Consider the following 21,891-nt stretch of genomic DNA (forward strand, 5'->3'; position numbering starts at 1 on the left):
GGTCTTGTAACGTCCCAAATGGAGAGGCAAACTTTGGATCACGAAGCCGATCCCTTGGCGGTGGCCACGTCGTCCGGGATGAGGCCCCCGAGCAGAGAAAGCCCCCCCCCCGGGCGGCCGTCCTTCGAGGCTGCTTCCGGCCAGAGGGCGGCCCCGAGCGCGCCGCCTGCCCCTCCGGCCCGCCCCTTGGCGGGCGGGCGGGCTGAGCCAGGCCAGCGCCCCCATCCCTGGCCTGGGGGCGGAGCCGCCCCTCCCCGCCCGGCGGCTTCCGCTCCGTCGGCGAAGCCCCTCCCCGCGCCGAGAGGCGGCGGCGGCGGCGCTGACAGATCCGGAGCGGCTGGGCTGCCCGCGGCGACTCTTCCGGATGGACCCGCCGGTCAAGACCGGGCCGCTCCTGCTCCAGCAGCCGTCGGGGCTGCGCATCGGCGCCAAGGTAAGGGCGTCCTGCCCCTCCGGCTCCTCGGCGGGGGCTGCTCCGAGCGCCACCCGCCCGCCCGCCCGCCCGCCGGCGCTTCCGGGATGGGGCGCTGCCGGCAGCGCGGTCTCTGCGCGGGCGGCCGAGGGGCGACTCTCCTGGACCCGGCGCGGCCCGGAAGCGCGGCCCCTTCGGGATGGGGGCCCCGTGGGCTGCTCTGCCTCGACGAAACGCCCCGACCACCTCCCTGCCCGAGGCCCATCCGGGACCCGCTCCTGGGCTGCTTGGGGCACCTCCCGCGCTCTCCCTTCTTCGGACGCCCCGTCGAAGCCAGAGGAGCCGCGCGCGGAGGAAGCGGCGGCGGCGGCGGCGGCAGCAGCGTTCATTCCTGCCGCTCGGGCGCCTTGTCTCGACCTCTGGGGCCGCCCGTCCAGCTTCCAACTCTGGGTCCGGTCCCGGCGACGGGCTCTGCTCTCTCCTCAGGGCTTCCCGGCCCTTTCCACAAACGTGCGCCAGACGAGCGCCCCCCCCCAGCGCCCCGGGGTGCTAATAGGGGTACCTGGTTTGGCCCAGACGGGGTGCGGCGTCGTGGCCGCTGCAGGGAGCAGAACTGGACCAGGCCGGATTGACCACTCTCCTTGAACCCTGACTTGGAGGCACCTGTTGGGCCTCTCATATGCCAGCTGAAGGCAGCGAGGGGAGGGCAGACCCTTCCCTGGTTATATGCAAATTCCCTGCTTGCAGAAAGGCAGGTTCCAAGTGCACCGACTGTGTGTCCTGCGGCTCCTCTGCCCCCATTTCCTCTCTGCCTCTTGTTGCAGCGATGGAAGAAGAGCTGGTTTGTGCTCTACCCGGCCAGCCCGCATGGTGTGGCGCGCCTGGAGTTCTTCGACGGCAAGGAGGGTCCCATGCCGGCGGAGCGAGTGGGCACCAGGCGCCTGGACAAGAAGATTGTGCGCCTGGCAGACTGCGTGAGCGTGGCTCCCGCCCCAGACGGCAGCCCCAAGGAGGGCCTTTCCGCCTTCCGCCTGGAGACCAGCGAGCGCAGCTACCTCTTTGCCGCTGAGCCCCACGAGGCGGCTGACTGGATGGCCAGGCTCTGCGAGGCAGCCTTTCTGGTGAGCCCACCCTGGGGTGGCGGTTGGGGGGGGGGTCTCAGCGCCTTGCAGGGAGAGGCCCTTGCCCGAAACCCTGCTCAGCTGCTGCTGCTGCCAGCCAGTGTAGACAATACTGTGCTGGCTCTGCATAAGGCAGCTCCCGATGTTCCAGGGACGGCGGAGGGCTGGTCAGCCTTGGCTGGTGGGAAGAGCCCCCCACTTCACTCCTTGCCCCCCTGGCCGTGCTCAGGGGCGGCAGGGGTGCTGTGCATGCCAGGGATGCCCTGGATGCCCCCTGCAGCAGAGGAGCTGCCATTTCTGGGAAAGGCTGGGTGTGTCTGCTGACGTTCTTCTCTCCCGGCAGGGCAACCCTGGCAAAGCAGCACAGCCTGCAGCCGACTGCACTGGGGGGCGACCCCTGGAGATGGCCATGAACGCCATTTATTACTCCCGAGAGGAAGGTAGGAGGCGCTCAGGAGCAGAGCTGGCTCCACCCTGTCCCCGTCAGACTTTCAGCCCATTCCCCCCCCCTTAGTTTGGGTGGTGGGGCAGAGGGAGTTCCATAGGAAGTCACGGCTGCTGCAGGACAGAATTGCATGCTGGGAGTCCCCCGCTTTGGAAAATGCAGCTTAGGCTGGGAGGATTCTGGCTACCAGGGCTGCTGATTCTGGGTGACAGCTGCTGGGCAGGTGCGTGCCCCCCCCCCGAGGGTCCCTGGGGGTCGCCTGCTCTGACTCTCTCCCTTGGCCACAGTCAGCGAGTTCTGGGTGACGGTGCAGAAGACAGAGGCTGCTGAGCGCTGCAAGCTGCAGGGGGTCTACGTGCTCAAGGCGTCCGGCGAGGGCCTCATCCTTGGGGACCCCCACTCCAACCAGCCCCTCTTCACCTGGCCCTACCGCCTGCTCCGCAGATATGGCCGGGACAAGGTGGGTCCAGGAGGAGGGGTGCATGTGGGAGGGAGAGGCAGGTAGGCGGGGGGAGGAGGCTGCATTACTGGGGGCAGGACTGTGGAAGCCCAAGGAGTGATTTAGTTGAGATTCCTGCATTGCAGGGGGTTGGACTAGATGCCCCTCAGGGGCCCTTTCAATTCTGCAACTCTGTGAACAGGAGGAGCTGCCCTGGGAGAGCTGGTGAGGGGGGCTGGGCTCCCTCAGTGGTTGAGGAGGTGCCCAGCTGGCACTGGGTGGTGCAGTGCTGCCCAAGAGCTTTACGGCCAGCTCAGAAGCTCTCTTGCTGGCTGGGGGGGCTTGTGCGCAGAGCGGGCAGAGCAGGGGCGGGGGAGGTTCCTGTGCCCCTCAAAGGGTGCCTCTTGGCCCCGGGGCTCCTTTGCGGCCCCTGACTGTGCCCGCTCTCTGCCCCGCAGGTGATGTTCTCCTTTGAAGCCGGCCGGCGCTGTGAGTCTGGGCCAGGCAACTTCACCTTTGAGACCAAGCAGGGCAACGAGATCTTCCACGTGGTGGAGGCGGCCATTCAGGCGCAGAAGGCACAGGTGGTTGAGCATCGCCACAGCACCTGCTCCCTGGACGCCGAGGTGGGCCAACTCCCGGGCGCCCTGGCCGGCTCGCTCAGCCTGGAGGGGGAGAGCCTGGCGCCCGCTCTGACCCCCGAGAGACCCGGCCTGCGCCCGGCCCTGGCTGCCAAGCTCAGCGCTGCCACTGCTGCGGAGGAAGAGGAGGTGGTGGCCCCCGCCAAGGGGCTGGGCCTGCGGGACCCTCTGGCCAAGTGGCCCAGCACTCCCCCCCGCTCCCCACTCCCTGAGGTGCCAGGACACCCACTGCCCCCCGAGGACACGGGCAACGTCTACTCCGAGCCTCTGGACGCGCTCAGGGCCCCTCGCCCCCGGCCGGACGCCCTCTATGCGGAACCCGTGGACAGCCGGCGCGAGGGGGGCAAGGAGCGTTGCCCTCCCCAGAGCAAACTGCTGTATGAGGAGGTGGGCCCTGGCGGCGGCCAGGACAAGCACAGCGGCAAGGTGCACATCTACGACGAGCCGGAGGGGCGGGCCCAGTGGCCGGTGCCCACACCCACTGCCATCTACGACGAGGCCCGCCTCCCCTGCGAGGCCTGGCGGACACAGGGCGTGGAGAGCCCGGCTGGCTACGAGCTGCCCTGCCTGCTGGGGACGGGGGAATATTCCGTGCCGGCCTTCCCCCCGAAGCCAGGCCTCTCCAAGCCCCCCAAGCCCTGCCCTGCCCCCAAGCCCCCCCGCACCCACAAGAAGCCCCCCCAGCCTGGAGCCCCCAGGCCGGCCCCCGGCAACAGCAACAACAACAACAGTGGCCGCGGGGGGGAGGAGCCCCTCTACAGCAAGGTGGTGAAGCCCCCCCTGGCCAGCCCCTGTCGCTCAGGGGGGAGCAGCCGGGAGGAGCAGTCGGTGGACGAGAGCCGGCCGTCCTCCATCTACGAAGACCTGGGTGAGATCTGATGGCTCCCAGGGAAGTCGGGGGGGGCAGGGGGCCCCCTTGGGTCCTTGCAGGATCCGTCTTGGGCAATATTTTTCTACAGATGTCTATTTTCATATTAAAGCATTTTGTTTCAGTGGAGCTGAATGCACTTGGGGGGGGGGCTGAGTGCCCCAAGGTTTGTGCCCAGGGCAACGGGGGGGGGGCTGAGCAAAGCAGGTTTTTGGAGCTGCTTTGGGAGGCTGCAGTTTGGAGCAGGCCAGGAGAGGGGAAGCTGAGCCCTGCCAACTGTCGGGGGGTGGGTTCCCCCCATCTTCCCCTGGTCCTAAGGGCCCCTCCAATGTGGGGTGTCCTGCTTCAACTGGGGGGGTCTGCCCCACTTCATTTTTTCTGGGTGGGGGGAGAGACGCCCCTTTCCTGGCCCCTGAACTGCCTGGGAGTGTTGAGCCACCCCCCCCCCGCTTCCTTCTACTAGTCCCAGGCAGAACTCCCTCCCCCAAAAGATGCAGCCTGGGGGGGCCAAGGCGGAAGAGGCCAAGGGAGCGGCTGCAGCCCCCGCCTCCTGCGCTGCTTCCTCCTCTGTGGCTTCCCAGCAGGTTCCCTCTTCTGTCTTCCCCACAGCTGGGGGGGGCAGTGCCCTGCTCTTGTGGGGGGGGGGAGTGGACAGAAGAGCACAGCTCAAGGTTTGTTGCAACAAAGACAAAAGTTTATTGAAGGGGTTCTCCAGAAACCAGAAACTGGGGAGGGGGCTTCCAGCCATACTCGTCCCCCAAGCAGACAGAGATCCAGGCATTGCTGCAGAGGCTCCAGGGACAACTCCAGGCCCCCCCTCAGGTGCTCCACAGGGTCCTTGTCATGGGTGCCTGTCTGGGTTGGGCTCCCTTTTTGTGGGAGCTCTGGCTCAGCGGGGCCTCCATGGGGCGAAGGGAGTGGCCCCTGCGGTGTCACATGGCGTCCAGGAACTCTTCTTCCTCTCCGGAGAGCAGGGAGAAGGCGGGTGGGCGGGGGGCAGCGGGTGCCATGCGCAGGGGGGCCACCATGGCCCTGGCCTTGCCCAGGTGGGGGCGGGTGCCCTGCTGTGGGCAGAAGGAGGAGGTGGGAGAGGCAGCGTGACCCCCAGGCGAGGGCTGGGTCCCCCTTGCCACTCCTGGGGGGCACCGGTTCCCTTTGCATCTCAAGCGGTCTGGCACAAGTGGGGTGGACCTCCGCCCCCCAACAGCCACTGGGGTGGCCCTTTGCAGCCCTGTCCGTGGGGTGAGGGCGCCTGCCGTACCTACCTGACGGGGCAGGTGCCGATCTGCCTTGCGCTCGGGCCGGGAGGGTGGTGGGCGCCCCAGGCTGCTCCTCAGGGCTTGGTACAGGGGGGCCCCCCCGCTCAGGGGACTGTAGGCCGGCTCCAGGTCCAGGCCGTCCAGGAGGTGCTGCAGGGAAGGAGCCAGCGGGAAAAGGTGGTTTCATCATGGAATCAGAGGAGCATCCCAAGCCGCTGGCGCCCAGCCAGGCCCCTCCTGCCACCCACCCACCCGCCAAGGCCCCCTCCCAGCAAGGATGAGGTGCAAGCCCTGCATCTCCGCACCCTCAGGGCAGGAGGGTTGAAAGCAGGCAGAGCCTGAGGGTGGGACCACGAGGGTGCAGCCCCTGGGACCCTCTCCCGGGACCACCCCCATTCCTCGTGTTTTCTCTCTGGTGGGCCAGTCCCTGCCTGCTGTTTGCGGGGTGTGCTGCCTGGCTCCCTGCCCCCCCCCCGCTACTTGCCTCCATTTGGCTGAGAGTGGCCTGGGGAGGCTCTGCTGGCAGGAGAGGGAAGCTGCAGGGCAGGAGGAGCTCCCGGCCCACCAGGGAGCAGAGCAGCAGCGAGGCGGCCCCTTCGGAGGGCAGGAGGACCTGGAGGGGGCTCGGCCAGGGGGGACCACAGCCAGGACCGGGGGCCCCTGGTGGGGTCTCATATTTGGCCAGCAGCAGCCAGTTTCGCTTCTGAAAGAGGAAATTAGAGTCTCAGGCACCCCCCTCCCTGGGTGTGTGTGTGGTTCTCCTTCCTCTTTCCCAGGGACCCTGTGCCAGGGAGAAGGGGGGTGCCCTCTCCTGAAGGCAGGCACAGTCACGTGGCGGGGGTCACTATGGCTTAGCCCTCCCCCCCATAACTCAGTGCCTTGCGACTCTGCACCCTCCACCCCAACTCACCCACAGACAGTGGCAGAGGGCCCGGAAGAGCTGCTGGTTGGCCTCCAGTTCATCCCAGTTCATCCGCCAGCAGCTTGTGGGCCGGATGACCAGAGGCAGCCCATAGAGCAGCGAGGTGCACAGGCCTTTGGCCTCCAGGGCCCTGCAAGAGACGGGGGGCAGGGCCTTGGTCAGGGGGGCAGAGCCTGCCTCCAGCTCCCAGGCAGCACCCAAGGCCCCCCAGGACTGGGAATGATCTAGGGGCAAGTGACTCCCCAGTGGAGGAAGGTTGCCGCATCTGCAGCTTTTTAGTTTGCAGAAAAGGCAAGTTTTAGACAGCATCAAAGTTTATAAAGCAATGCTTGGCGTGGAGAGAGTGGATGGAGGGCAGCTTTCCTCTCTGAAAACCATGGAGCTGGTGGACATGGCAGAAAGCTGAGCGCTGGAAGACTCTGGACAGATAAAAGGAACTTCTTCACGCAGAGCAGAGTTCACCAGTGGAACTCCCTCCCTCAGGAGGCAGGGACGGCCACCAGCTTGGAAGGCGAACCAAGAGGATAAGCCTAGTCCTGGGCCCAAGGGCTCTGGTCTGCCTCCGGGGCCCCAGGCAGCCGTGCTTCGGATTCCCAGGGGCTGGAAGCCCCCGGAGGGGAGCTGCCTTGGAGCCCTTTGGGGCATCAGGATTCTGGGCTGGAGAAGCCACTGGCTGGACCCCGCAGGCTCTCTCCGGTTCGTCTCACAAGCAGAATTGGGAGGGAGAGGGGTTCTCAGAGGGACCATTTCTGCAAAGCAGGCTGCACTTCCTGGCAGGATGTCCTGCGCCAAAGGGGAACCTGCAGCAGCTGCCAGAACAGCCAAGAAGGGGAAGCTGGTGCTGCTCTTTGTGTGCCTGTCAGCTACTTGCCTGCCTGGCAGCTCCCTTGGGGGGGGGCTCTGTGCTGAGCTGCTGGGGGTGGAGTGGGGGGGTGGCTGTCCCCAAGCAGAGCACCAACCAGCCTCTGCCCTGCCATGGCACTTTTGCAAGCAGTGCACTCCCTCCCATCCCGCAATGCACATCTTGCCACCAACTGGGGTTACATCAGCAGACAAAACACCAGGCCACTTGATAGGCCTGTGACTTGCCCAGTGTGGCTCCAAGGTCTTCTATGACACCCACTCCTCTGCCCCCTTTGTCCACCTGCCCATGCCCGGGGGGAAGGGGGGTGGAGAGGGAGAGCTGTTAAGGTGCTCCTGCATCATGGCAAGGGAGGAGGGGGGGCTTCCTGGCCTGCCAGAGCCTTGCGATCTGTGGCTGCACCTCATGACACAGTTTGTCCATGTTGGTGGGGGCACTTGGCCCCCTCCCCCCATGCAGATGGGAAGTGGGGAGCAGGGAAGAGGCTGCTGAACTCCTCGCTCTGTTGCATTTAAAAAGGCAAAACAGGAAGTGGGTGGGTGGGTGGGTGAGTTGGGGTCTCCTTCATTCAGTCAGGAACAGTCCTGCTGGGCTTCCTCCAAGCAGCCATTTGTTTCTTGCTACTTTTCAGGCTTTGTCTTGCGTCTTCTGCCTCAGGCTCTCCCAAGGGAGGAGGATCCTCCCCCAGGCTGTCTGCAATTGTGGAAGCCAGTGGGAGCTGCTGCCTGTCCTCCCCACCCTCCTCAAGCGCCCCTGAGCCAGCCAAGCCAGAGCAGGTTCAGGGGAAGGGAGCAGCCGGCCCAGAACAGGAAGCGCAGGGGGGAAGGAGAGAGGCAGAGAAGCACACTGGCTCCAGTACAGCAGCTGCCCTGCCCCCCCCCAGAGCTCCTCCCCCAGGCCAAAAAGTCCTGTAGCCCAGAGAGTGAGTGGCCAAAGCCAGATTTCCTGAGTTTTAACAAGAGCACCTTTTCGGGTTAAGAGTGCCTCTAAGCATGGACAGAGTGCTTCTCACTGCAGTCACACCTCTTGAACATGGGACAGGGCTCCCAGGGCAGCTGACGTGGCCACAACACAATTTCTCCATTGGAATCTGGGAACTGGGGAAGGGCTGTGGGGCGTGGCAGGCTGGCCCTCTTCTCAAAGGGGCCCTTGGGGGCGCTCCCAGTGTCTCCCCCCCCCGCCCCGCTCGGATGGCTCCTGGACAGGTACCTGAGGATGTGGAGCTTGCGTGGCACCAGGCCTGGGCCAGCTGCCATCCAGAAGGGGCCACTGGCATCCTCCCGTTGTGCGGTGGGGCCATCTCCGCAGGCGGAAGTAAGCAGAGCGGGGCTGAGAAGCCTCTCCTGGGCATCGCATTTCACGCACACTGCAAGGGCAGAAGGCAGCAGGGCTAAGGGGGCGCAGGGCATGCTTCTGCCAAGCCATGGCAGCTGGGGACCCCTCCAGCTGCCAAGGACCCAGAGCCACTGCCAGCCAGAGCGGGCAGCACTGCCTGCCCAGGATGAATCTCAGGGCAGAGGGCGAGGGCTGGAGAGATCAGGTTTGTGTCTTTGGGCAGATGTCCAGGGCAGAAGACCCCGCAACTCCATGGGAACCCCTTGGAGAGGCTGCCCTGGCCTGGACGGGGCAGGGGGGTTCCAGCAACCCTGGAGTCCAGCTGGGGCCTCGGGCACAGCCACCGCCAGGCCCCGTCCAAATTCAAGGCACCACTCTTGGCATTTAATGCCCCCAAGGACTCCCCCCTCACAGACTACAGCACCAACGCTCTGGAACTCCGTGCCGATGGGAATGATGCTAGCACTTTTGCTGCAGCACATTGGAGACCTAATTATTATTACGATTTGCTTCAGTAAGCTTACCCATGTATGTAAATTTGATATGTATTCAAATATATGGTTTTATTTTTTCAAAACCATTGGGTTTACTTAAATTTTGATTATTTTTTTACGTCAGCTACCTTGTAACATTTCATTGTATCAGTCATTTTAGTACGTGTGTGTATTTATTTGTGTAAATAATAATTTCATTTCTGAGTGGCTTCCCATGAGGGATGCCAAAGCAATTTACTATGCAATAATTTATATGAAACAAATATGGAAATAGCAAGAACAACTGCACACAGGGAAACAATTTAAAAAACCAAAACATTTGTAAATGTAAAGGGAGTTTAGAATACTGGACAAACACCGGATGGGACAGAGATGTTTAGCAGCGGAGGCAAAAGACGAGGGCACCCGTCTCTCTCCCACAACAGCAAGGGGTCCCAAAGGGTAGGTGCTGGGTGTGGTGTCAGCAGGCTCACAGAAGCAGCGAATCGTAGAGTTAGAATCATAGAATCATAGAATCATAGAGTTGGAAGAGACCACAAGGGCCATCGAGTCCAACCCCCTGCCAAGCAGGAAACACCATCAGAGCACTCCTGACATATGGTTGTCAAGTCTCTGCTTAAAGACCTCCAAAGAAGGAGACTCCACCACACTCCTTGGCAGCAAATTCCACTGTCGAACAGCTCTTACTGTCAGGAAGTTCTTCCTAATGTTTAGGTGGAATCTTCTTTCTTGTAGTTTGGATCCATTGCTCCGTGTCCGCTTCTCTGGAGCAGCAGAAAACAACCTTTCTCCCTCCTCTATGTGACATCCTTTTATATATTTGAACATGGCTATCATATCACCCCTTAACCTCCTCTTCTCCAGGCTAAACATGCCCAGCTCCCTTAGCCGTTCCGAGTTAGAGAGACTCCCTGAAGAGGAAGCTTTCGGTCTGGGTGAAGCAGCAACACAGGAATCCCATTGGCTCACACTTGCCTGGGCAGCTCTGGGCTGCAGCAGGGGGGCAGAGCGCTCCAGCGGGCAGGAGGAGGTGGAGGTGCTCCTGGTCTGGGCTGTGGTCGTGGAACCAGCCCTTGAAGAAGGTCTCCAGGGCCACCACATCATTCTCCACAGTCTGGAGGTCAAGGACTGCGCCCAGGGTCACGGTGCTCTCTGCAGGGAGAGGAAAGGAGCCCCATCTGCACAATGGCTCAGCCTGGGCATCCCAACAAGTTCCTGCCACCCCCCAGAACAAAGAGACGGCTCCCTTAGGGCAGTGCCCCCCCCGATGCCCACAGCTGCAGAAGCAAAGTCTGGGGCTCCTGGAGGGTCAGCGTGTCCTTTGAGTGCCCCACTCCCAGGCCTCAGGAGGAAAGCAGCTGCCAGCCTGGCCAGCCCATCCTGTGCCACCCAAGCGAGGCCCATCCTCCAGGGCCATGAGCTGCCTGAGTTCTAAGTCATCCCACTTGGCGGCTGCCGTCTCTGCCTCTTCTGGGGGCCAAAAACTGCGCTGCATGTCCTGAGCCTCCCAGCCTCTGGTTCCCGCCTTGTGAAACGCTCTCGCTCCCCTTTCTCCGCACCAGGTACCCTCCTATAAGCTATCATGTCCCCCTCCTCCCCCAAAGCCTTACTATTTTTCTGAACAAAAAGCCCCGAATATTGTACCGTCTCCTCCTACGAACATGAGAAGAAGCCGCTGGATCAGGCCAGTGGCCCATCTAGTCCAGCATCCTGGTCTCGCAGGGGCCAATTGGATGCCCCAAGGGACCTGAGCGCCAGAGCAGGACTCTGCCCTCCTGGGCTTCCTGGCATTCACAAGCCTGGCTGTCTCCGAGGGTAAAGGCAGAGCTGAGCCCCGGCCAGCCCCCTCCTCATAGGAGGGTCCCTCCAGCCCATGGATCATGGTGGCTGCCCTTTTCCGGGCCAAATGTTGCCTCTTATTGCAGCTCTACTCTATCTTTTCTGAGGGGGACAAGAGGAACCCCCCAGAGGAGGCCAAGCGCAGATGCAAAACATTTAGGGAGCACCTTGAAGTGGTTTCCCATGGCAAGAAGAAGACATATGACTACTGTGTATCTAGTCCAGCAGAGACCCTGCCTGGGACTCGCATCTCCGCTGGGGAGGCTCCTTGCAGGAGGAAAGTCTCCAGCAGAGGTGATGGTGATCTCTGGGACCAGGGTGACCTTGTCCCACCTCGTCCCCCAGTGCAGAGACCCCCTGGGCACTGGGGGCAGGAGGCCCACCAGCTGCTGCTGCAGGAATACAAGACGATGAGGGCCACGGTTCCGGCCACTGCTGCTCAGAAACAGGCACCCAGGAGGGGCTGGGGTCTCTCCCCGCAGGAAGCCTGTCCCTCTCTGGAAGCAGAGCCCAAAGTCGGTGGCTGTGAGAAAGGAGAAGTGGGAATCCTGCCTGCCTGGTTAGCAACAGAGAGAGGACCAGTCACAGCTCAAGGAGGGTGGCTGGCTTAATCCGGGCTGAGCAGGGGGATCAGGCCAGCAGGGGGTGGGGGCCAAAATCTGCGCCTGAGAAGGAGGCGGCTCTGGATTAAGAATGACAGATGCCACCATCTGTCCCTCCCCAGCAGCCCCACTGAGGAGGCAGGGAGCACACAGCCCTCCAGCGCCCAGCCAAGGGGCAGCCACCTTGCAAAGGGAAGAGCCGGCAGTCCAAGCGAGGTCAGAGACAGGGTGGCTGTGCCCACTAGGGGGCAGCAGAAGGCCATTGCTAAAAATCCTGGCGGCTGCAGCAAGGCGTTCCTGAGGCTGTGCATTATGATTTTGACAGTCTCTTTTCCCTTCCCTTCCTAGGAGCCCTAGCCTGGAATCTGCTACTTGGTGCCTCCAGCACCAGGGGCAGCCTGCCTCTGAACTTTGTGGGGCTTCCCAGGGGCATCTGGGGGGGGGCAGGGGGGGCACTGGGGGCTGGGCAGACTGGATGGGCCTCGGTTCTGATCCAACAGAGCTCTGCCCCAGTCCCGTCAGGGAGCCACACTCCAGATCCTTGAGAGACCCAGGCGGATCAAGGCTCCCTGCAGCTAGCAAGAGCGGAGGAAGCAGACCCAATGCACAGCCCAGCCACACACCAAGGCTGGGCCCCTTTCACTGCTTTCCCTTCTGCATTTGGGGTGAGACTGAAAGCAGGAAGTCCCCAGCGGTTTCTTTGGCTTTCCCCAGAGAAGGGCTTCCGTCAGCCGGCCTGGCCAAAGGGTGACTTGGGGTGGGGAGTGCACATGTCTCTCCACATCAAGTCAAGTCACCTCTGCGGGGCCTGTCTGGCCCTCTCAGGATCTCTTTGCAACCGGCAGTGTGATGGTTGCACAAAGGGCAGAAAGCTGCCCTGGCTCTTGCCCTCCCGAGGCTCCTGCCGGCTCCCTTTCAGGCGCTGCTGGTGCCAACCCACAGCTGTGCGCCAGAGTTTCCTGCCTCATCCTCCTGCCTTTTCCCCCAAGATCTGATTTGTGGTGATTTCCCCCCGCTTAAAGTTCAGCTCCAGCGCCAGCCAGCCCAGAGGGGGCAGGCCAACTGCCGCAGAAGCTTTCCTGGGCTCTCGCGCCTTTAATTAGAGGTTTCCCCCTTTGGGCCGAGCGGCTTCCTCCGCCTCTAAGTGCTTCCTCCTCAGCAGAGCTTGGGATGAGGCATGAATTATTCACTGAGCACCAAGATCTGTGACTGGATCTCCCGACTCTCTAAGTCTCAGCAAAGAGCAGCCCTGGATGCCCCGGGAAACCCGTCTCTGCCCTGAGTGTCACCCTTTTAGGTGACACTCAAGTGCAATTACCTAAGTTCCTCCTAATCCAGACAGATTCAACTGGTTCCTCTCCAGCTGCTCTCTGCTAAAACTGAGCAGCCTGGGAGGTCCCAGCACAGATCTCTGGCAAGCCTCTTCTGCCAATTTCTCCTCCCCGCCTGGTCGGGGTGGGCTTCAATTAGTGGCATCCTTTCATTGTCTTTATTTTATTTTAATGTGCTGTAAAAGCCAAAGAAGAAAATGTAAAAACCCATGAGAGGAGCCAAGGAATTAACACCACCTTTCCCATTGCCCCGCAGGGAACAGAAACTGACTTCCTGTGCACTTAGGGGGCACTTTGACAGCCATTCACCGCTAATCAGAGGCAGAAGCCATGAGTTCCCTTTCATGAACGGCACTTGCTCTGGAGCAGACACCAGAGAAGCATCCCAGAGTGATAACAACACCCAGCGGGAGGCGAGGGGCCGCATTTGAAATGCCACAGGTTGGGGGGCACTTACCCCCACGGCTGCTGCCGCTGCTGCTGCTGGGGGTGGCTCCCTCTCCGTCCTCCGCCGCAGCCTCAGGCGCCTCCTGCAGCCCCCTTGTGGAGACCTCCACCACCTGCAGCTGGCGGAGGCTGACCAGGTCAATGCCCTGCAGCCCAGCCTCCAGCTGCTTGGCCACCTTGGCGCTGGGCTGGCCAGTCAGGACAGTCATCTGGAAGAGAAGCCCCATGGCTGCCGGAGACTCAGAGGGCAGCCGAGAGGGGGGGGGGCGCGTCAGATCCATGATCAGCCAGGAACCTCACTGGGTGACCTTGGTGGGGAGGGACATGTGCCCTGAGCTTCTTGAAGCAACAGATGGCAGTGCACCAACCATCCGCCCAGGCTTCCTAGTGCCCCTCTGCCATGAACATCCCTGGCAGTAATGGGACACACGAGAGGGAATCTGCCACTCCCCAGATTCTGGCCCCTGTCATGCTGGATTCTGTGCAAGGAATCAACTTGCTCTTTCGATGCAAACTGGTGCTTTGCAGAGCTGCTTGTATTGCCTGCAGGATGGCAGAGGGGGGTTGCAAGGCCTCCTCGTCTTGCTGGAGGCTGCAGAAGAGGCAGGCAGAGAGGGGGCAACTCAGGAATGGATGTGGTCCTGGAGGGCACCAGAGGCTCCTGCCCACTACCATTATTATTATTAGTGCCTCTGTGCCAGCTTCTGCTTGGGGAAAGATGTTTGGGCAGAAATCTCATAGGGACACCGAAGATCATCTAATCTAACCCCCCTGCAGTGGAAGACCCCCAACCTGGCTGGAAGGTGATGGGGGAGATGGAAGTGGAGAGAAACAGCGACCCTCCTCCCTAATTGGGAGTGCAGCAGACACGGGGGCCCCTCCCTCTGGCCTCCTCTCACCTCCAGGGAAGAGCTGCTCAGGGAGGCCCCAGCCATGCCCTGCCCCGTGTACTGCTTGAACTGTTGGAGCCCATCCTGCACGGCCTGGACTATGGCGTCCTCCTTGAGGTGGAAGACCCCCTCCGAGGGCAAGGCGCGCAGCTCCGCCAGGCAGCTCTGGAGCCGAGAGAAGCTCCCTCTCACCGGCTGCAACGACAGTGGGCAGGAGATGTGCCTCAGCAAGGGCCCAATGCCTCCCCTGTGAGGGGTGCTCACCCCTGGGGCGGGGGGGGGGCAAATAGCTGCTTCTCATGTCCTTTCCCAGGAGGAAGACCCTGCCCTGGCCATGCACTCTGCCCACAGCTTCTGCCTGCTCCCCTGGTCTCTGGGATGGGCATGAAGTGGGACACATTGGGCATTGGAAAGCCCCCCCCCCCAAGATGCAGCTGCTTGCGCTGTTGCTGGGGCCGGCCTGGGCATCATGGCCGGGGGTGCTGAGCGCAGTTTCACTGCCAGTTCGCCTGAGTTAATGAGCCCCTCTGTGGGCAGGAGACACCCGAGTCTAGACATGCTTGGCCAGGAATGAGCTGCAGCCCAGCCCAGCCGAGGCTGTCTGGGAGTCTGCTGCAGGAGCCATGCAAGGAGACAACTGCCTTGTCTGCTGGGGACGAAGGTGGCCAGGCGCTCTGAGGCTCAGCTCCTCCAGAGAAACGAGGGGTCCTCTTTGCTTTGGGGACAGCTGAAGAGTTTTCTGGAGGGGGAGGTCTGCGGCAAGAGCAGGGCAAGGCCCTCAGAGGCGCCTGGCTGCTGGATCAGGTGCAAGGAGGCCCACCTAGCCTAGCGCCCTGTTCTCACTGGCTGCCGACTGGCCAAGCAAGGGAAGCCCCCAAGCAGGACACGAGCGCAACAGCAGGGCTCCCCCACTGGCACTCCTAGCCGTGGGCATTCGGAAGCACCCAACCCCAGACTGAGGACCCACGGAGAGCCTTATGCTCCATGCATTTGTCTAATCCGCTTTTAAAGCCATTGGTGCCTCCTGTGGGAAGGAGTTCCATAGTCTAACGACACTTTGCATGGAAAAGCACTTTCTTTCTCTGTCCTGAACCTCCCACCATTCAGCATCACTGGACTGGCCATTACGAGAGAGGGAGAAAAAGCTCCTCACATTCTCCAGGAAGTGCAGCATTGCGCACACTTCTATTCTGTCACTTTTTACGCACCTTTTCTGTAACTTAACCCCCCCCCCAGCACTGCCATTGCTCCTTCTTGGGGAGTCGCTCCATTCCCTGGATCGCTTTGGCTGCCCCTTCCTGGACCTTTTCCAGCTCTGCAGCACCATTTCTGAATTGAGCTTCTTCCAAGCTGCCCCTTCTGCCCAGAGGTGCTGCCGCCTGAAGCTGCTCCATTTTACCCCTCCAGAAAACACAAAGGCCCCTTGAAAGTGGGAGCCCTTTAAATCGGCTGGCGTGTGCTGGGATGGCCAGCTAAGGAGCAGGACAAGGACCCTGCATGGACAGACCAGCAGAAAGAGAGAGGCCTCCCCTGCCCCCAGCAGCACTCACTCACCACAAAGGGCAGAAGGCACTCCTGCTGGCTCTGGACCACGTAGAGGCTGAGCAGAGGGATGCGGGCTGGACCCGCCAGACTGCAGGCCAGAGAGAAGACGTTTTCCAGGGCATCGCACAGCTTGTGGCAGGTGTGGGCCCAGTGGGAGGGGTGGGCCTCCACCACCAGGATGTGAGGGGGCTGCCAGGAGTGAGAGGCGGCCCCAGCCAGGCCTTTGCCAGCGCCATCTCGGCTGCCTCCTCGCGGTCCAGAACTCATGGTGGCCCAAGGGAAACAGAGCTTGCGGCTGCAGAGGGGAGAGCTAGAATGAATGTGCTTTCCTCACCCACCAGCACCCCCCCCCACTGGGAAAAGACCACCCATCACCAACAAATAGGGGGTGGAGAGGGCAGCCGATGCAAAGCAGTCCATTGCGGCCAGGCCCACCCCTCCCTGCCTCCCTCAAGCTCCCAGGCCTTCTTTCTGTGTCCAAGCCAATTCTGGGTCTGGAGGCAGGCAGGCTGGTGGGGGACAAAGAGGACTGTGCCCCAAAGGGGGGGTGGCTTCCTTGTTCAGGGACAGAGGGCAGCCCACCTTCCTCCTGCTAGGGAGGCAAGGCCCCCAGGGAGACTCCGGGGAATGTGGGGCATCCCTGTCACATTCCAAGGCCCTCCATGCTGCTGCCACAGCCGCATCCTGGCACCGCAGGCCTAGCCCCCGGTTGGCAGCAGGAGTCAATGTGAGTCAAGGTGCAGAGCAGCCGGCTGTCGGTTCTGCTTCATCTCTGTGTTCAGAGAGTCTTGTCTAGCCAGCCAGTTTCTCACCAGCTTGACAGGGATCTCTGGGAGGCGTCGGGGGGGGGGCATGAGGCTCAAGAGCACTGAACACACCTTCCTTGCCCCATGCTGCCCCTCAAGTTCTCTTCTTAAGGCTTATTTACTCTCCTGCAACACTGATACATTGCCCAATAACAAAGGCTCTCTGCCATTTACAGTAAAAATGAAAAGACTACCAAATAATAAAACACAAACCTGAAATCTAAAAGCAAACTAACCCCAAGCCGGCCAGAGAGAGCAATATCAGGATGTGGGATCTCACGAGCACCGAAGAGGCTAAAGAGAATGACATGTCTGAGGAAATGAAAACGTCTTTAGCTGGTACAGAAAAAGGCTATAGCGTGGGCCTCAGGAGAGCCTGGCTGGGGACACACAAAACTGAAGAGAGTCTCGCTCAAGGGGGGGGAATCACTCTGTCCAGGGCTGATTAAACTGGCAGAGAAGGGATGGCTGCAGCCCCAGGGCAGGGCAGCAGAGGCAGAGCAGATCTCCCCCACAGGGCTGCCTTGAGCAGCCTGGCAGGGACGGGGGAAGAAGAGAGTGGCATTCTTGGCAGGGACTCTGGATTAGGCTCATTCTAAGTGGCTTCATTAGAGAAGGGCTGGCGGCCAGCCTGGGCTGCTCTTGCATGAGCAACACAGGCTGCCTTCGCAGACACCCCCCCCCCCCCGCCCAGCAGCTGGCTACAGCCTGGGACTTGCCCTTCAATTATATATCCTTCATTCCATCTAGAAAGCTATGGGGGGGGGATGCTACATCATCCCAAAAGGAAGACTCTTATTACTCTGGTCAAATGAGATCACAGGCGATAAGGAGATCTCTTCCTCCAATGCAGCAGCAGGTGGGCTGAGCAGCTTTGGAGCTTGATTGAGAGTGGAGCCTGAGAGTCACCCACTCTCCCCCCCTCAATATTCAGCACCCCCACCCCAGAGAGGTGCCTCAAGGACTGGGTGACACTGGGTGACAGGGTAGCAACCGAAGGCATCTACTCAACGCACCAGCTGCACAAATGGAAGGATCCACAGGAATCCTTGCAAGGAGAGCAGCAACCTTAGAGAGAAAGTGGAGTGTCAGAGGCACAAGAGGGGAGCAGGAGGGAGGAGGGGATCCAGTCACCACCTGCTCAGCGCACCTGGTGCTGAGCTGACAGGCAAACCAATGAGCACAGGGCACAGGTGGTGCGGGCAGGGAGGGGGGCAGCGTGGCAGCAGGGTGGAGCTCCAGGCCTGGACCTGAGCACTTCACTTCCTGGCTGGCTGGGCAAGGCTGAGTTGGAATCATGGAAGCAGCTGCTCCTGGGATGCAAGAGAGCAAAGATGGGGAGAAAAACAAGTGGGCCAGGGCTAGGAGAACACTAGAAATGTGCTACCGGGGTACGGTAATAATATAACATTCTTATAATACTAGGGTAGTAGTCAACAAAGTTTTACTCAAAGTAGACCCACTGAAATTAATGAATGTGACTAAGGTAGGTCCATTACTTTCAGTAAGTCTACTCTGAGCAAAACTTAGATAAACAATGTCCGTAATTGAAACAAAATAAAAAAATCCTTTCCAGTAGCACATTAGAGACCAACTAAGTTTGTTATGAATTCATCATGCAAAAGGCTGGGCTGGATGAATCCCAAACTGGAATTAAGATTGCCGGAAGAAATATCAACAACCTCAGATATGCAGATGACACAACCTTGATGGCAGAAAGTGAGGAGGAATTAAAGAACCTTTTAATGAGGGTGAAAGAGGAGAGCGCAAAATATGGTCTGAAGCTCAACATCAAAAAAATGAAGATCACGGCCACTGGTCCCATCACCTCCTGGCAAATAGAAGGGGAAGAAATGGAGGCAGTGAGAGATTTTACTTTCTTGGGCTCCATGATCACTGCAGATGGTGACAGCAGTCACGAAATTAAAAGACGCCTGCTCCTTGGGAGAAAGGCGAAGGCAAACCTAGACAGTATCTTAAAAAGTAGAGACATCACCTTGCCAGCAAAGGTCCGTATAGTTAAAGCCATGGTTTTCCCAGTAGTGATGTATGGAAGTGAGAGCTGGACCATCAAGAAGGCTGATCGCCGAAGAATGGATGCTTTTGAATTCTGGTGCTGGAGGAGACTCTTGAGAGTCCCATGGACTGCAAATCTCTCCATTCTTAAGGAAATCAGCCCTGAGTGCTCACTGGAAGGACAGATCCTGAAGCTGAGGCTCCAAGACTTTGGCCACCTCAGGAGAAGAGAAGACTCCCTGGAAAAGACCCTGATGTTGGGAAAGATGGAGGGCACAAGGAGAAGGGGACGACAGAGGACAAGATGGTTGGACGGTGTTCTTGAAGCTACCAGCATGAGTTTGACCAAACTGCGGGAGGCAGTGGAAGACAGGAGTGCCTGGCGTGCTCTGGTCCAGGGGGTCACGAAGAGGCGGACACAACTCAACGACTAAACAAAACAAACAAAGTTTGTTATTGGTATGAGCTTCCGTGTGCATCTTCAGATACCTGCGGCAGACCAAAACGGCTACCTACGTGTAACTAATGTCTGTAATGTTTTAGTCCTCCAGAAAAGGGTTCTGGAGAATGCAGAAGGGCCTTGAGAAGCTGCAGCCTTTTGCTCTGGCTGAAGATGCAAAGCACATCAGGCCAGGAGACCCAGGGCTGCAAGAGCAAAAGGTTGCGTCTTTGACCACTGGGGGGCAGAGGCAGCAGCGGGCAGACTGTGTTGTCAACCACTTTGCTATGATGTCCTGCGATTTAGCCGTTCTCCCCGGTCAGGCAGCTTAAAGCTCAGAAAGCACTCAATCCTGCGAGAGAGGTTAAAAATAATACGGGGTTTTTCAGCTATGTTCAAAGCAAGAGGAAGAACAAGCAAGTAGTAGGTCCTCTGTGTGGAGAAGATGGAGAAATACTGTTGGAGACAGAGGAAAGGCAGAACTGATCAACACCTACTTTGCCCAACCTGGTGATAACAGAATAAACGCCGCAAGGAGGGAGCTGCTGCCTAAGATAGGGAAAGAGGTGGTCAGGGAACACCTAGCTATTTTGAATTAATTCAGATCTCCAGGGCCTGATGAGCTGCACACAAGGGTGTGAAAGGAGCTTGCTGGTGTAATATCAGAGCCTCTGCCTATAATCTTCGGGAATTGTTGGAGAACAGGTGAGGCTCCTGCAGACTGGAGTCCGGCAAATGAGGGTCAGACTTGATGACCCCTGGGGTCCCTTCCAAGTCTAAAAGTCTCTGATTGTTTGTTTATATGGTGCCATCAGTATGAATGACACTTTACAGAGTACAGGTCCCAAGGGGCTTATCATTTAAAACTTGACACAGGGGAGAAAACAGAGGAAGGAGAGGCACAGGGTTTCAGTTATACATGCTTAGGGTCAGCTACAGGGCCTGGGAGGTAGGGGGAAGGGGTCAGTTGGATGTTAGGAAATGGGCCTCACACCCTGTTAGTGAGCTTTGCAGGGCCATTCGACTGGCCACTCTTGGGGACCAGACCCTTGACCAGCGAAACCAGATGAGGCAGCCTGGCAAGGCCCATGTTCCCAACAACCGCGCAAGTCCAGAGTGTCTTGCTCTTGCAGTGTGGAAGGCCTAGTCAGAACTCAGGGAAGCACTGTCTAATTTGCCTTCTAGTGGGTTATTTAACAGGCCCCAATTCTGGAGTTAGCCCAAGAGAAGGTTAATAAAAAGCTGTCTGAACATATTCTGGATGTGCCTTTACAAGCTGGTAGATGCAACCCTTTTATCTCACCATCAAAGGCAGAGCAAAAGCCAGCAGATTAAGGTAATAGTTCAACAGACTGAAGATGTGCCCAGTTTCACGGGAGGGGACTGGCGCTAGACGGATTGCCAGGCCCAAGATTTGAGGGGGTGTGTGCTCCCCACCAACTTATTGTCTGGCTGCTGCAGTTCTGTGGCCCCTGCTGCCAAGCAGGCGTCCAGGCCATGGCCACAACCGCAGCAGGTCAGAAAACAAGCCACAGCCAAGTTGTGCAAGCTCTTGCCCCTAGGAGGTCACCTCGGGAGGCTGTTCCCCAGGGCTGCCCAAGCTGCTTGCATTGGCTTATGGGACTTGCACTGTACTTTCACTCTCTCTCTTCGTTCTTCTTCCTTCCAGTTTGTTCCTATTTACATACCACTTTTCCTCCAAAGAGCTCAAGGTTGCATGCATGACTCTCCCCCATGGGACACGATCCTCACAACAACCTTGAGAGATGGGGCAAGTCTAAGAGACCGTACCTGCCCCAAGGCTCATAGCTGAGTGGCCATTTGCACCCTGTCTCCCAGCTCCTGGTCCCACACTCTGCCCCGCACTGACGTTTCTGATGTAACGCGCCCCGGGTGCAAAGCAGAAGGGCTGCTGCCAAATTCCAGCGTATCTGCTTCTTTGTTAATCAGCAAGTAGATGGAGCCTCCAGCTGCAAGAGGAGTCTGTCTGGTCAGCCAGGAGAGAGGGGCATTGTTCACAGGAAAAGGGGGCTTCTCACGCATGCCAGTGGCTCCCATTTTGGCCTCAGACGGGGGAAACTTCCCTCCAACCTGCCTTCCCCACGTGCGCAGAAGTCCCCCATCATCCTACCTGTTACACGAAGGAAAAGCCTCTCGGCCCAAAGCAGACCTGGAATGGAGACAAGAGAGGAGAGACCGAGTCAGAGGCAGGCAGGCAGGCAAAGGCCACCAAGGCCAGTCCCAGCCCAGGCAAAGGGGGCTCCTGAGTGCCCCCCACCAGACATTCAGGAGATGGTGCCTGGCATGGGGGGGGGGAGGGCTGACTAGACCAGGCCAGTGGCTTCCCCAGGGGAGGCGAGGACTTTCTCACCACCAGGCGCAGGGGAGCTGACGTGGCCTTCACCGCTTGAGGGCTGGGGGCCAGCCGCTGTGGCTACTGGGGGGCAGACATGGGGGGGATGACAAAGCGGCTTCTCCCTGCTCTGCCCCCAAGACAAGGCCCAGCCACCCTCAGCTCCTCCACCCCCAGCCCAGATTCCCCCATGAAGGGTCCCAGATGAGGCAGGAGACCTGGGCGGGGAGTTGCGGCTCCAGCTGCAAAATGGCCCCCCTGCTGCCCCCTTCAGGGCAGGGCCTTGTCCTCTTGCTGCCCCGGGGGCTCAGCTGGGGCCAATTGGGGGTGCCCCCTCCCCGAAGGGGCGGCTTTGGGCCTGCCGGTCCTGAGGGAGCAGTGGCAGGAGGGCAGGCAAGGCCCAGCCTGGTCTGGGCCTCCATCTGGGCCTCCTCCTCCCCAGCCAGGCGCCTGGGCCTGCAGCTGCCATCTAGTCTGTCCCTTTGAAAGCTGTCCATTTACGGTGCTTCTTATCTTAGGTCTTGTGTGTTTTATGCCTGCGGTTTCTTGAAACCTTGAACAAAGGAAAAGAATAAGAATACCATATTTACACGAAACTAAATGCACACCCTAATTTTTGTGACATACCGTATTTTTCTGTGGATAACACCCCCTTGTATAAGACGCCCCTTATTTGGGGGGACTCAAATTAAAGGAAATGGGGGGAGATGGCCCATAGTTGTTGAACTTTTTTCTGGAGGGGGTTGCCAAGATTTCTTGAGCTTCTTGGGGGGGGGGGCTGCAGAAAATCGCTAACCAGAATAGAAAACGCTCAGATTTGCTCGT

General features: G+C 59.6%; 2 protein-coding genes across 2 annotated transcripts; one reads left to right on the top strand and one right to left on the bottom strand.

The window, feature by feature from the left end:
- The first annotated feature begins 260 nt into the window (after nt 1–260).
- DOK1 (docking protein 1) lies at nt 261–4,050 on the top strand. Its single transcript, XM_053402294.1, has 5 exons — nt 261–433; nt 1,237–1,533; nt 1,877–1,973; nt 2,266–2,438; nt 2,876–4,050. Exons 1-5 carry the CDS (start codon nt 365–367, stop codon nt 3,935–3,937), a joined length of 1,698 nt encoding a protein of 565 aa, XP_053258269.1. The 5' UTR covers nt 261–364; the 3' UTR covers nt 3,938–4,050.
- Nucleotides 4,051–4,752: 702 nt separating this feature from the next.
- M1AP (meiosis 1 associated protein) lies at nt 4,753–21,480 on the bottom strand. Its single transcript, XM_053402327.1, has 11 exons — nt 21,085–21,480; nt 20,854–20,883; nt 15,462–15,762; nt 13,917–14,102; nt 13,028–13,226; nt 10,971–11,193; nt 9,774–9,976; nt 8,179–8,335; nt 6,096–6,237; nt 5,192–5,335; nt 4,753–4,990 (listed from the first exon to the last, which is right to left on the bottom strand). Exons 3-11 carry the CDS (start codon nt 15,717–15,719, stop codon nt 4,859–4,861), a joined length of 1,644 nt encoding a protein of 547 aa, XP_053258302.1. The 5' UTR covers nt 15,720–15,762; nt 20,854–20,883; nt 21,085–21,480; the 3' UTR covers nt 4,753–4,858.
- Nucleotides 21,481–21,891: the final 411 nt, after the last annotated feature.

The sequence above is a fragment of the Podarcis raffonei genome, chromosome 9, assembly GCF_027172205.1.
Source record: "Podarcis raffonei isolate rPodRaf1 chromosome 9, rPodRaf1.pri, whole genome shotgun sequence".
Lineage (NCBI taxonomy): Eukaryota > Metazoa > Chordata > Lepidosauria > Squamata > Lacertidae > Podarcis > Podarcis raffonei.

Bases quoted from the DNA above. Each gene is read 5' to 3' on its own strand.
- DOK1 (XM_053402294.1), top strand. From the start codon at position 365: ATGGACCCGCCGGTCAAGACCGGGCCGCTCCTGCTCCAGCAGCCGTCG. The intron at 434-1,236 runs GTAAGGGCGTCC...CTCTTGTTGCAG, and splicing joins GGCTGCGCATCGGCGCCAAG to CGATGGAAGAAGAGCTGGTT. The intron at 2,439-2,875 runs GTGGGTCCAGGA...TCTGCCCCGCAG, and splicing joins GCAGATATGGCCGGGACAAG to GTGATGTTCTCCTTTGAAGC.
- M1AP (XM_053402327.1), bottom strand. From the start codon at position 15,719: ATGAGTTCTGGACCGCGAGGAGGCAGCCGAGATGGCGCTGGCAAAGGC. The intron at 11,194-13,027 runs GTAAGTGCCCCC...GTTGCTAACCAG, and splicing joins CAGCGGCAGCAGCCGTGGGG to GCAGGCAGGATTCCCACTTC. The intron at 4,991-5,191 runs GTAGGTACGGCA...TTCTGCCCACAG, and splicing joins ATCGGCACCTGCCCCGTCAG to CAGGGCACCCGCCCCCACCT.